The sequence below is a fragment of the Rutilus rutilus genome, assembly GCF_951802725.1.
Source record: "Rutilus rutilus genome assembly, chromosome: 19".
Lineage (NCBI taxonomy): Eukaryota > Metazoa > Chordata > Actinopteri > Cypriniformes > Leuciscidae > Rutilus > Rutilus rutilus.
In genome coordinates, this window is record NC_140232.1 from 4,197,562 (window position 1) to 4,212,260 (window position 14,699).

At 36.9% G+C, this 14,699-nt stretch overlaps 1 protein-coding gene across 2 annotated transcripts in view; it reads left to right on the forward strand.

Moving 5' to 3' along the window:
• Window positions 1-236: 236 nt before the first annotated feature.
• fkbp15b (FKBP prolyl isomerase family member 15b) overlaps window positions 237-14,699 on the forward strand; it is a 37,237-nt gene continuing 22,774 nt past the window's right edge. For both annotated transcript variants that reach the window (XM_084389845.1, XM_084389846.1), the window contains exons 1-15: window positions 237-460; window positions 4,084-4,190; window positions 4,590-4,668; window positions 6,209-6,278; window positions 6,369-6,443; window positions 6,526-6,624; window positions 6,699-6,848; window positions 7,630-7,698; window positions 7,772-7,915; window positions 9,336-9,457; window positions 9,553-9,601; window positions 11,018-11,143; window positions 12,109-12,199; window positions 12,296-12,372; window positions 14,508-14,550. In XM_084389845.1, coding sequence (XP_084245971.1) covers window positions 411-460; window positions 4,084-4,190; window positions 4,590-4,668; window positions 6,209-6,278; window positions 6,369-6,443; window positions 6,526-6,624; window positions 6,699-6,848; window positions 7,630-7,698; window positions 7,772-7,915; window positions 9,336-9,457; window positions 9,553-9,601; window positions 11,018-11,143; window positions 12,109-12,199; window positions 12,296-12,372; window positions 14,508-14,550 — 1,351 coding nt within the window. In that variant the 5' untranslated portion in view covers window positions 237-410. The remainder of the gene's footprint in view (window positions 461-4,083; window positions 4,191-4,589; window positions 4,669-6,208; window positions 6,279-6,368; window positions 6,444-6,525; window positions 6,625-6,698; window positions 6,849-7,629; window positions 7,699-7,771; window positions 7,916-9,335; window positions 9,458-9,552; window positions 9,602-11,017; window positions 11,144-12,108; window positions 12,200-12,295; window positions 12,373-14,507; window positions 14,551-14,699) is intronic.

The following is a 14,699-nucleotide window of genomic DNA, read 5'->3' on the forward strand; positions in this document are numbered from 1 at the left end:
TTTATTTTTCACTTCAGAGTTCCTTTTTGTGTGTGTGTGTGTGTGTGTGTGTGTGTGTGAGTGTGTGCAAATTTTAACAAACGTAAGATACAAAAAAACAGACAAACTTTCGGACAATAAACAAGTTATAGTTCAATAGTTAACAAGAAAAATAATATAAAGAAACCTGATTTATCTATTAAAAATTATTTTGATATTGAAAACTTTGATTTGAGTGAGTGGAAGTGCTGCGTGACGTAGAGCGCGCGTGATCATGTGGCGGGTCAGCTGACACCAGCAGAACCAGGAAGCGACTTGGAAAAAATTATTATATGTTAATATTATTTCCTCACCGCATGCAGGCGATCATTACTTCATATCTGTAATATAAGTAACATTAGAGTCTCGCGGTGTGAAGATCAGCCAGAGGCATGTTTGCAACAGACGACGAGGACGGGGACTTTCTGTCTCCCACTGGAGGGTGAGTGAATTCCTGACGGACAAAGACACAATCATGCAGGCGAAAGTCTCCAGGAAAACCTCATTCAGCTTATTTATCGAAATAAAGTTTATTTAGATGTTTAGACCTGAAACAACTAAAGCACTTATGGTGCAATAGAAACCGAAAGTGAAGTGTCACTCATGGCGAGTACTAATATAGCGAATATATTGCAGCTCTCCTATGAATGACAGAAACTTTTTTGCCGACTAAAGTACATTAACAGACAAGTGAACCGTTTGTTGTGTTAATAAAACAACGAGTTGTTTTAAACATTCATCACTTGAATGTTACATTTGTTCTGGCATGACTTGCTTGGTCACATGATGTCTGGTCTTTTAACTGTCGTGCTGAAGGTAACTCTTGGTTTGGGTGTTTCTCTCTCCAGTTTCACTAAAATCATCTCAGCTTATGAAGTATTTTAGGCTAGCCTTTATTGTTAACTAATAATAACTCCCAAAATCTCACAGCCCACTGGTGGCCCCAGAAACATCACTAAACACTAAAAAGCATTAAATCACTCTTATTAATGTTTCAGTGGGATTGCATTATACAGCAAAATATCAAAACAAGTGGCATCCGCAAATAAATTCTGCTAGTTTTCTCAGAATTAACTTTGGTTTATATAATGCTAGACATTTCTGAGTGTTTCTTAAGTTGTGGATTTCAATGCTTTAGATGCCGCGGTCCCTAAATATGATGATTCTCATGTGAGGGTATTTAAATAGCACCTATATGCTGTCTTGTATAAAGACCCAGTTTATACTGTGGATATGCCAAAATATTTGTAAAATATATTTATGTTCTCTTCTTTCAAGCTACATAAAACATTTTTCTACTGTACCGTTAAATGTATAATTTATTTAATAATTTGTTTGTTTTAATAAGTTTGTATAGTTTATATTTTTACTTATTCATTTTAGTCTTTTATATTATTTATTTAATTATTTAATTATACTTTAGTCATACATTTCCCCGGCCGCAGGACTCTCTTGTTGACCCCCCTTTCAGTTTGAAACCTTTAAGTGTCTTAATACATTTTTATTTTAATACATTTTCAATTCAATTTTATTTCACGATAAACATATTTATCACAACATAGTTATTTTTGTTATTTTTATTTTTGTTATTAAAATAATAAAAATAAGCAAATTAGACAAATGCATTAGGCTATAACACAAATATGAATTAAACAAATTAAGTCTGCAAATCACAGATACAACTGGATCCAGGGAGCGAAAGGTGGATTGCAGGTTTAATTTAGTGTCAATATGCTAAATTTAGGGGTAAAATCATATCCTATATATTGTATTATATATTGTATTGACAACTCATCAATTAAATATTTACCAGCGTATATTCGGCATAATTGGACGTTTTTAAATAAACACTGACAAAAAACTATACAAGTTTTAGTGTTGGATGATATGATGATATATATAACATTGATGTCAGTGATCACAAGGATTATGGACATGGACCTATATTGTATTTATATAAAGCGTTCACAGACAAATTTGCTTTATGTATTTCCCCGGCGTCGAAATCAGGCTCATATAAATGTCAGGAAACATGATTCCTGGCGGCATGTCAATATCCGTGGATCACTGGATCTTTAGTAAGTTGTAAGGAACACTATATCGAGTCCAACCTTCAGTTTAAACTCATATCGTTTGTTCTGCTCGTGTTTTCGCAGTTTCCTCTATTAACTCCAGTCACTCAGCAGCTCTTCTGCCACTCAGTCCGGCTGAGGGAGTGTGTTCCTGCGGGAAAGAGACGTCAATGCAAAGCCTTTATACACAATATAGCAACATCGGTTGACAATTTATACCGTCGGAATGATATATTGCCATACCGCCTGGCCCAAGCATGCATGTGTGTTAAGTAAGGGATAATGTACATCCAGCCGGTTGTTCTCTCAGAATAAACCCAGAAAGGGTGATCAGGATCAGGTCTTCATCAGCCTGAAGGGGTTAATTCTGAGATAACACACACACACACACACACACACACACACACATGCACGCACACACACCTGAAGGGGTTTATTCTGAGATAACACACACACACACACACACACACACACACATGCACGCACACACACCTGAAGGGGTTTATTCTGAGATAACACACACACACACACACACACACACCTGAAGGGGTTTATTCTGAGATAACACACACACACACACACACACACACACACACACACACACACCTGAAAGGTTTATTCTGAGATAACACACACACACACACACACCTGAAGGGGTTTATTCTGAGATAACACACACGCACGCACGCACGCACGCACACACACACCTGAAGGGGTTTATTCTGAGATAACACACACACACACATGCACACACACCTGAAGGGGTTTATTCTGAGATAACACACACACACACACACCTGAAGGGGGTTTATTCTGAGATAACAACCGGCTGGATGGACATTATCTCGTTTATTACACAGGTACATAAGTGAATAATTAGACACGAAATATTGATCTGAGTTAAAATATTTCATTAGGTCTTTAAACGCAAAGCTTCCGCGGAGAGAGCAGTTTCAGCGGCGAGTTCAAACTAGACGGACATTTAAGAGATATACGATATACAGCCACACCACTTATTACACAGCATTTCACCACATAAATAACTATGGAGAGAATAGATATTGATTAAACTGTTTTAAAATCGTACCTGTTTGTATCTTGTACCTTATAATCCAACAGTGTACAAAACAGTTGTCACAAAATGGCCGCCGCTGCGTTTGTATGAAACAAGAGAGCGAGTCCACGATACTGGATGGCATATTTAAATAAATGTACACAGAGTTTTAATATTTTATTAGCTCACCAAATGCAAAACTTCCACAAAGAAAAACTGTTCATAGCGAGCGTATAGCGCCGCTGACTTCAGTGACCCGGATGAGCCTGTGTTTCTGTTCTCAGCGGGAATAATATACCGTTGGATGGCGCGATTGACCAATCAGAATCAAGCATTCCACAGAGCCGTGTAATAACTGGGGAATATGAAGCCGTTAGGAAGGATTGTCGAGAGGCGGAGACTAAAGTGAGAGTGTTAATGCCGCTCACATGCTGTAGTTAGACGTCCCGGATCGGAACGGGGCGCCACAGTCACGAGGACCTCCTGTGTGGTTGTTGACACTGCAAGACCCGCTGAAGAGATCTGATATTACATGCAGTTGGAAAAGTGGCACGAAGCTCACATGCACATGTGTGGAGATTAGCTGGTTATCATTCCTTAGCTTTGCTAAAAAGCAGCAGGTCAGAATGCACACAATGTTGGTGGCCTAGCTGAGCATGGCAGGACAGCGGGACAATGACTACAAGTGGAGAGAGATCCATGGGTCAGTGCCGTATGTGTGTTTGATATTACAGAGGCTGTACTGGAGTTTATTTTCTGGTTTCTAACAGGTGTTCATTGAGGTCCTTCAGTTTAAAGTTTAATCAAAAACTCAAAGGCTAAATTAGATCAGCTTTAATTTGAGAACTGAGCATCGTTCAGACTTCAGAGACTCATGTGATCTCGCACAAGTGGAGAAGTGTAATAGTGGATTTACTTGCTGCTTTTTTGTGATTTCAGAGCAAAGTTAGCCTCTCTCTTTGGACTGGATCAGACAGCAAGCAAGGGTAATGAGTCTTTCCAGTACACGGCTCCCAAACAGCCCCGCAAGAGCTCGGCCAACTCAGGTAAGACCACAGGAACCTAGGTCATATCATGAGGGATCAAATGGTCATCCTTTTTTTTTTTATTGTGTGTGTGAATAATTCTATAAACAACCATGACTGTCAGAACTTAAAATGTCCACCCTCATCCATATAAAAAGGTTTAAAACTAAAAGTACTGCAACTTTCAGATTTCAGACAGGTGAATGAATCAAAACATAAGCATCTAATGGCCTTTGTTCTTAAAGGATTTTTCTCATAGGGTTAAAAAAAAATAAAAAAACGTCTTTGTTTAAAGTGTAAACAAAAATGTTGAAACAAAGACGATGTTTGCGCTGAATTTCCCCATAATTGGACCATATGTGGAAAAAAAAGGTATGATACTACTCCTTTAATGCAGAGTTTTCTGCCATGTTTTTACAGGACCTCCAAACCAAAAGTCAGCCCCTTCCCAGAATCCTCCTGCTGTTCTCTTTGCTACTGCAGTACATGCCTACAGATAGTAAGTTGAAAAATAACTTTGTATATTATATATATATACACATATACATATATTATGTATATTTGAAGAGTTCAGATGCCTCTAAGTGCCATCTGAAATTTTCTCCTAGAATGATCATTTTTATCAAGCTCGTACAGTATATCTAAGTTCAGCTATTTCACTGAAATGGCAATGAAAATAACCTATTAATTGTAATTTAAGTGAAATTACTTAACTTAAATATACGAGCTTGATAAAAATGATCATTCTAGGAGAAAATTTCATATGGCACTTAGAGGCTTTTGCATCTGAACTCTTCATTTGTATATATTTGTTATTTATATATGGTTTTGATTTAGTAGCTATTTTAGAGGCCAAATTATTTTGTAAAATATGCATTTTGTATAAAATGAAAACATTTACTTCTATTACTTTTGTACACTTAATTTTTTTTAAGTGCTTTCACTTCTGCAACAATCTGTTGAATGTTTTTAAAAGAGACTTTGAATTACATCCATTTAAAGGGATAGCTCTCCCAAAAAATGAATTGTGCAACATGTCGTTCCAAACCCGTAAGATTTTTGTTCATCTGTTCAGCTCAAACAGTAGAGCGTTGGCGCTGGCAACGCCAAGGTCATGGGTTTGATTCCCAGGGAAAGCAAGAACTGATAAGAATTTAAAATGTGTATCTTGAAATGCGATGTTAGTCGCTTTGGATAAAAGTGTCTGTCAAATGCATAAATGTAAACACACATGAAGATCTTTTAATGAAATCTGAAAGATTTCTGTCCCTCCATTGACAGCTACGCAACTACCACTTTGACTCTTTAAAAAGTGAATAAAGATATCATAAAACGAATCCACATTAATCAAGCCAAGTTTTTTGAAGAGACTGGATTGCTTTATATTATGAACAGATTTAATTTAGGCTTTTATTCACAAACATTCATCAACTCACACATCAGTTCTGGTCAACAGGAGCTCAAGTATGCTTGTTTGAGAAGCGTGAACCGATGAGGTTCATTCTCGTGTTACGCAGCACATTTGGTTCGGTTGAGCTTCTGTCTGATCAATGTTTATACTTGAATAAAAGCTAAATTCAGTCTGTTCATTATATAAAGCGATCCGGTCTCTTCAGAAAATGTGGACTAAACCGCTCGATATACCTATGGATTAGTTTTACGATCTCTTTATGAACTTTTTGAAGTGTCAAAGTGGTAGTTACGTGTGCTGTCAATCTCTTAGATTTCACTTATATCTTCATTGGAAAGTTGCAAGTCTTTGTAAGTTTTACGGTTTGTAACGACATGAGGGTGAGTTAATGATGACTCATCAGTTTGGGACTAATGTTTGGCACTCATCCCCTTGTTTTATAAGTGTAAAGAAGAGGGCATGAAATACATATATATATATACAGATCTGTAAACCAGATATCCAAAGCAAAGCACATGCTAGAATTTACATATAAAGATGTATCTTGAGCGCTGATAGTCTGTGATTTAGTTTTCAGACTGATGTAATGAAAAGGGAAACGCAGTGATCACTGTTTTTGTGTGTTTAGTGTTAACGGCCAGTATGTGAAACAAGGCAAGCTGGGAGCTGCGGTGCTTGGAAATCATACAACTAAAGAGGTTAGAATGATCACTTTTTCTTTTTCTTTTTCTTAAGTCTTAAATGGGAATGTTTATAACACACACACAAACGTCTGCACTCTTCTTTAGTACAAGATCCTGCTGTATGTCAGTCAACAGAAACCGGTGACGGCCGCCAGGATCCACAGAGGCTTCGTCCTCACTGTGAGCTCTCATTCACTAAATGAAAGACAGACAACATGTTTGCTTTCCGAACGTTGTTTGTAATGATCTCTTTCACGTTCAGGTCCAGCCCAGTAACTACTGCACGTTTTATGATGACCAGAGACAGAATTGGTCGCTGATGTTTGAATCAGAGAAAGCGGCTACAGACTTTTCTAAAGAGGTTTGTGTTTTAAGGGTTCTTCGTCACCTGGTGTTGTGTGAGGAGATTCTTACGCAGCAATGTAATTGTTTCAGGTTTGTCTTGCCAAAGTGAACTGTGGCGGTCCGCTAGACTCTGTCCTGACCCAGGATCTTCTTCTCGGTGAGGGCCAGGCTGTGGAGAATGGAGACTCGTTAGAAGTGGCCTACACTGGCTCGCTGCTGCAAAACCACACCATCGGACAGGTGAAGATGCTTTAGTAATGACCGTGTTTATGTGCACACAGGGCCCATAATGGACATGGCTTAGGCGAGTTAATAAGCTGCCATTATGATCTGAGATGTACTACTTGCGAAGCAAGTTAATGTATTTACATGATGCATACATATTTGTAATATGACCAAAATCCGATTCATATTCTGGTTAATGTGAACATGGTTTGAATGAGAATTATAGAGCAAAACTAATGCTTAAGTTTGATACCGGGTACATAAAAAAAAGTAAAAAAAAAGTATTGTATGCTTACAAATGCTTTATTTCTTTTATCAAAAATACAGTAAAATTATGAAATATTATTATAATATTTAAAATTATAATTTTGTATGAATATATAGTAAAGTGTAATTTATTCCTGTGATCAAAGCTGAATTTTCAGCATCATTACTCCAGTCTTCAGTGTCACATGATCCTTCAGAAATCATTTTGATATGATGATTTTGTGCTCAAAGAAATATTTCTGATTATCAGTTGAAAAAGTTTTGCTGCTCCATATTTTTGTAGAAACCATTAATGATTTTTTTCTTTTTTTTTATGAATAGAAAGTAAAAGAAAACAGCATTAATTTGAAAGAGAAATATTTTACAACATTATGAATGTCTTTGCTGTCACTTCTGATCAATTTAATGTGTCCTTGCAGAATAAAAGTATTAATTTCTTCAAAAAATAACACTTTATCCGTTGATAATTTGTTTGATTTCTTGCTATCCAGCTTTATCCAAATTCTCAGTTTATTTTCCTCTCCTCCAGATGTTTGACTCGAATCTGAATAAAGACAAACTGCTGAGACTGAAGCTCGGGGCTGGGAAGGTCATTAAGGTGAGAGGGAAGTTGTCTTTTACGTGTGATTATCACTCATACGGCAGTCTAAAGCGATTCTCCCGTCTCTCAGGGCTGGGAGGAGGGCATGCTGAACATGCGGAAAGCTGGGAGGCGACTGATGGTGATTCCTCCCGGTCTCGCGTACGGATCGCAGGGCGTTCCCAACCGCGTGCCACCGGATAGCACGCTAGTCTTCGAAGCGGAGATCCGTCGGGTACGTCATTCTCACGTTTACTTTATCACGTTGTTTTTATGCTATTTTATGATGATTCAGGTTTTTATATGTTCCAATGTCTTAAAGAGGACCTGAGGAAAGTCTTTGATTGTTTTTGGGGTTCTACTAGAATAGAGGGTTTGCATTTACGTCACTTTCCCGCAGGAACACACTCCCTCAGCCGGACTGAGTGGCAGAATTATGCCGAATATACGCTGGTAAATATTTAATTGATGAGCTGTCAATACAATATATAACCAGAGGTGTCAAGTAACTAAGTACAAATACTTCGGTACCTTACTTAAGTAGAAATTTGGGGTATCTATACTTTACTGGAGTAATTATTTTTCAGACGACTTTTTACTTCTACTCCTTGCATTTTCACGCAATTATGTGTACTTTCTACTCCTTACATTTTAAAAATAGCCTCGTTACTCCTATTTAATTTCGGCTTGTCGTCGTTAAAAAAAATAAATAAAAAATTGGCCAATTACACAAACGGGTTAGATCTGAGTCCCGCCTCCTGAATACACAGCGCTAAACTGATTGGCGTTGTGGTTTCTTTCTAACTTGTGAGAGGCTGTAGTCACATTTGGTTGTGCGAAGCAACAAAACTCATCAGAGAGAGAGAGAGAGAGAGAGAGAGAGAGAGAGAGAGGAACTGCAAATCCACCTTTCTCTGCCTGGATCCAGTTGTTTCTGTGAATCGCAGCGATCCATTCGCTTCTCTGTTCTGTAGCTTTCGGCAGTCTGTAAAAATATACCTCAGATTTCTTTATTTTCTTTGTGTTTTGTGGCATTCACATTGAAAACCAATGCTGCCACTCAGTGTTTGTGCCACTCAGTGTGTGTAACCGCAGTCACTCCAGCCAACGGTGACGTCACACGCACACCCTCTATTGGTTTTAATGCTTGATTGTTCAAAAAACATAATTTTCCCCATATTCCCCATTGTTGCAGCTCCTCTCTTCCCAGTCTGTCAGTAACGCTCTGTTTAGTTCCTGTCTCTATGAAGCTCCTCCTTCTGAAAAGCACACTGTGCTCTGATTGGTCGGCTGGATCAGTGTGTTGTGATTGGTCGAGTGCTTTGACTGTGTTTGGGAAATGTCCCGCCCCTTACCATAACCGCCAGTTTAACACACTACTAACTCACTCAACCAGGCTCCGCCCCTTTATTCTGCGTATGAATTATTATAATGAGGAATATTGTGACGTGTTCGTTCCCGGAAGAAACTCAAGACTACAATGGAGGCGTTTCAGGGAGTTCAGAAACAGACACTGATATTGAGAATAACCCCTTTAACACATACTCAGAAGAATGTCCTTTCCCGTCCTCAGACTTAGTACGTACTTTGCAGCATTGTAGAACTATGCACAGCTCTGCTCTCTTCATATGTGTTCTCTCTTGATGCATGTGCAGGTCAAGTTTGCAAAGGATGGAAACTCAAGAGATTCGGCGTCTCCTGCTCCCAGTGTTGAGAGTCTGGGCTCCTCTGAGCCGAACCAGTCCCTCAGTTCTGCCCCACAAACCAGCAAACCCAGGTGAGCCCTGCTGGCTTCTGGCTGGAGATGATTTTTTTATATTAATATTATTTGATTGAGGTTATCTGTTCACTACATTTCATCTTTGTTTACAGTGAACCGCCTCTTCGAGCGAAATCAAACTCCCTCAGTGAACAGCTGAGTGTAAGTCTGGCTTCTTTTCAGGTGTATCACATATTTGTTATTAGTTTTTTAGTTTTTTTTGTGCTGGGCAATGATTAATCGCATCCAAAATAAAAGTTTGAGTTTACATAATATTATGTGTGTGTACTGTGTATAATTATTTTGTATATATAAATACACACACATGCATATATATATATATATATATATATATTTAAGAAAAATGTGTTATTTATATACAAAATATTTATATTTATATATAATATAAATTATGTGTAAATATATATACATGCAAATATTTCTTAAAAATATACATGCATGTGTGTCTCTTTATATATATACAAAATACTTTTACACAGTACACACACATATATTATGGATGCGATTAATTGCCCACCACTAATTTTTTTGTAATGCAGACTTTTATTGAAGTAAGCGTAGCTGGAGCCATGGGTTAGTGGTCCGTGCACAAGACACATTGAGCTTGAAGTGTTCAGTGGGCATTGCAAGTTCTAATCAAGCGTGCAAGATTCTTCCCCCTTTCAATAAAATGGCAAAAGGCCCCCCCCCAAAAAAAAAAAAAAAAAAAAATATATATATATATATATATATAATATATATAGGTATGCACAATATCAATTAAGTCAATATTGGATACATACTGTATTACTGGATACTGGATACAAGCTGATTTCTCCAGTTTTTACATGTGTTGTCATCTATCATTACACTATTGTTCAAATGTTTGGGGTAATTTTTTTTCCAAAGAAAATAATTTGATTCGGCAAGCGTGCATTAAATTGTTTAAAGAAATTTGCATAAACATTTATAATTCTACAACAGATTCCTATTTCAAATAAATGCTTTTCTTTTGAACTTTCCAAAAATCTTGAAGAAAAATGTATCCGGCTTGTTCTTGATCATCAAATCATCATATCAGAATGATTTCTGAAGGATCATGTGACACTGAAGACTGGAGTAATGATGCTGAAAATCCAGCTTTGATCACAGGAATAAATTACATGTTACTATATATTCACATAGAAAACAGCTATTTTAATTTAATATTTCACAATATTGCTCATTTACTGTATTTTTGGATCAAATAAATGCAGTCTTGTTGCGCATAAGAGACTTCAAAAACATTTAAAAAATCGTACCGACCCCAGACTTTGGAATTGTAGTGTAAGTTAATATTTAATATTACACATATAATTTAATAACACTGTTAAATATAATTTTTTGCAAATCTCAGAATGAATATCCATAGTTCATAGTTGTCAGTTATAGTGTTTTAATGGCCGAAATTCATTTGTATAGACTTTTTTTTTTTATTAGTAATCAGAAAATAGTTGTCGACTAGAATGTTAATATCAATGCATCCCTAATAATAAACTATCTTTGTGTGTTTTCTGGCATGTTTTGCAATGTCTTCAGAATCCTGATGCCACTAAAGCTAAACTGATCTCACGCATGGCCAAAATGGGCCAGCCAATGCTGCCCTTCATCGCCGGCTCGTCCTCATCTCCCTCACAGCCAGACTCCAGCGACTCCGAGCTCGAGGCAAGACTGAGCCTTTCATTATAACGGTTTTGCACCGTCTAATATTCAGACACAAACGAAAAATATCTGTGTTTTGCCTTAACCTTCATCCTACCCTCACGTTCTGTAACAAATCCTTCCCTCACAGGTCAAAATGACCCGAAAGCCCTAAAATTATACTTCCTTTTTTTTTCTTTTTTTTTTTCATAAACTTAAACTAATTTTGATATTATTTTTTCTATTTTATAATGCAATTTTTTTTTTGATTTAATTGTTTTGTTTTTTTATTTAATTTACCTTTAAATTACTAGATTTGATCAATAAATAAATAGTAATTTAGTAATTTAAGCACATTCCTCACATTCTTTCAACTTAAATTCAAAATAACTCACAATTTCATGCATAACCCTTTTAATTCAGCTCAAAATATCTTACATTGGGTGTCTTTGCCGACCTCTTCTGGGAATAAAAAATAATATAACATGATATTTCATGACTCTTGCCACTAGATGGCCTTATAGCTCTATATGGAGGAACGAGGTGTTCCACTGGGTCCTAAAGTCAGTTATTCAGCATTCAGATACACATGTAGACATTATAAAATAGTTTTTTGGTAAAGTTTTAGCATTTTTTGTTTGAATTTTGAGCATTTTTAGTTTTTTCTATGTGTACTGAAGCATTCTTCACATTCCATTCATTCCTAAGGGGATCAAATTGACCCACAAGGGAAGGATTTGTTACTTTTTTAAATTTCAACCACAAAACCCCTCAAATCCATAATTGTTTTTATTTTTTATTCGTGGTTTAAGTACGACAAAAGTCCTGGGGTCTTCTACCCCTACGATGAACACTTAATTTTTACACAATTTTCTAAAATATTTTCTGGGTCAAAATGACCAGAGGGAAGGATGAGGTTATAACGATATAAAGTATGAATGTGAGAGAATGCATGCGAAGGTTTACAGATGATCCTGTTCCTGCTGTAGGACCCGAGTGTGTCGAGACGCAGGGAACGCAACAGTGCACCGTCGCCTCAGCCCGTACACATCACCTCCGCCCCCCCGCCTTCAGTGCAGGGTAACACGCGTGTAGCACATCATACTCTTATGAAGACCAGTGTTTAATGCTCAGTTATATGCTGTTACACTGTCCTGTGTGCTCTTTCCATTCCAGCTACGGCCCTTTTACCCGTTACGATGGCAACAGCCAATCCTCAGCCCATGATGCCGGGAGTCGTGCATGCCTTTCAGGTCGGGAATTCACTATTGCTGTGTAACTTCATCAGGGCTTTATGGGATTTTTTTTTTTTTTTTTGTAATTTAGTGGGTTTTTTTTTTTGAGAACGCATACAGAATATTTTGCAATAAAAGAAAGAAAACTTATTCGACTACTATTGCCCCTCGAACCTTCCCCCTTCCCACACCCACCCCATTGCACTACGGGACTTTGATAGATACATAAATCAGATAGGATAAAATAAAATAAATACTGAGAAAAACAAATAAAATAACAGTAATATAAGCAACCGACATAAGTAACTGCAGATTAAGTATCCAAAATTTCCTTGACTGTATACGGGACTTAAAAAAATGATTTATGCTAAAATTACTGAATTTGCTGCAGATTTTCCCAAATATTGCAGTGACATTTGCTGCGCTTTTTTGTGTTGTTTTGCATTGAAAACCCAGCAATAATCACGATGTGCATATGTAATTAGCATTAGTGGCAGTAAGAGTACGATTTAATAAATACTCATAATTCTGCTTTGTTAAAAATGCAAAAAAGAGTCAGTTTACACGACACCGTTTTCAGCTAAACCTGCTGTCTATTGTTGTAATGTTGTAGTAATGTATAATAGTATATCAGTATCAGTGGCTATGTTTCCATCTAAAGCTGTGAATTAAATTTGCGTTCAAAATTGGAATATCGCATAAAACGTTTGTGAATAAAGCAGCGGTTCCGTCCCATGTGTTCAAGAGAACAAAATCATCACTTCCTGGGAAATTGGCTCAAAATATCTGTAATAAAACTGAAAGTAGCTGCAATCAGGGAAGAAACTGTGGCTCTTTTTCCCTCCATCATAAATGAGTCTCAGAGCGTCGGATGAAACACAATAAACGCTGTCATGTTCTATAGCGTTGGGATGCTGGTGTTTGGGAACGCAATCGTGTGAGACGCTTCTGGAGGGAATTAAACCCAATCATTCTGATCACAGACTTTGACTCCGGCGTTTCAGATCCACTAAACCAACATTTGAGATGCTGCGATGTGATTGGTCCGCTGGTTAGTCCAGTTATCCAATCACAGCTTCTGCTTAGGGAAAATCACATGAGGTTTTTGTTGCGCACCAAGGGATTTATTCAGTATATGTGCATCTTGCCGTTTCCATCTAGCGGTTTCTTTTTATAGCGATATCCCAAAATTCACATAAAAACATGTGGATGGAAACATAGCTATTGATTACACTCACATGAAATATTGAAAAAGTGTTTATCCAGTATAATTATGTATTAAATCTAATGGTGAAATCAGGCATTATGAGGACTAATATACATCATAATCAGTATTCTATTATCATAGTAGTTTATTAGTATCATTAAACTTGTTGAAACCTTACATTTCTTTGAATTTTTAGCCGTGTGCGTCTCTCTTGGTTGTGAAGCGCACAGGTTGAAATGAAAAGGCAATAGATGATTTAGAGAGATCTTTATTGCTCAAATGAGCCTCATATGGGAAATTTTCTTTGGTTTGGAAACGCTCCATCCCTGCTCACTTTACAGTGGGATTCACTGCAATACCACGGCACCACAGTTGAACATGTATAGATTCATTTGTTTGGACTCTGAATTATGGACTTTTATTAGCCAATATTGCCTTTTCCTCTCTCAGGTTAATGTTTTTTGCTCAAAAATTGTAGAAATATGACAAAATTGCAAGCGGCCTTGATTTTACTCTAAATTCTACGATTGCAGAAGCGCAAAATCCCAGAGAGACTGATCCGTAACATATTTTGACAACTTAAATAACAAGATTGATAACATTAAGCGTTATTATTGTTTGTGTTTTCTAAGGCCAGCATCTCTATTATTATTGCTCATACAGTCAAACCAAAAATTATTCAGAAAACAAAACATTTATATTTTTGTACAGATATTCCACATAATTCATCTGTGAGACAGTCTAATAGAAGGATGGACAAAACCAGTGAAATATCACCTGATTTGATAACTGAGTTCTTGTCATATTTTATCACCATCTTCTAAACTATAGTGAATAAACTGTGATAATGTGAGAAATGTTGAAGTTGTCTGAATACATTTTGGTTTGACTGTATATTTAGTTATAATACATTTATTAAATCTGTTGACTGTCTTCCTCTCGGCAGCCTGTGAGCCAGATGTACCCCACACAAACAGTGCCTTACCAAGGTAAAGATCACTACAAAATCTGTACAAAACCTACAACATCTCACCACTTACACAAAAACATTGCATTTGTTTGTAGTTTATCAGCTGCAGATGTCAATACATTCATGTAGTCAAGGTTGGGATTTTTAAATGACGCCTGTCTCTTTAAG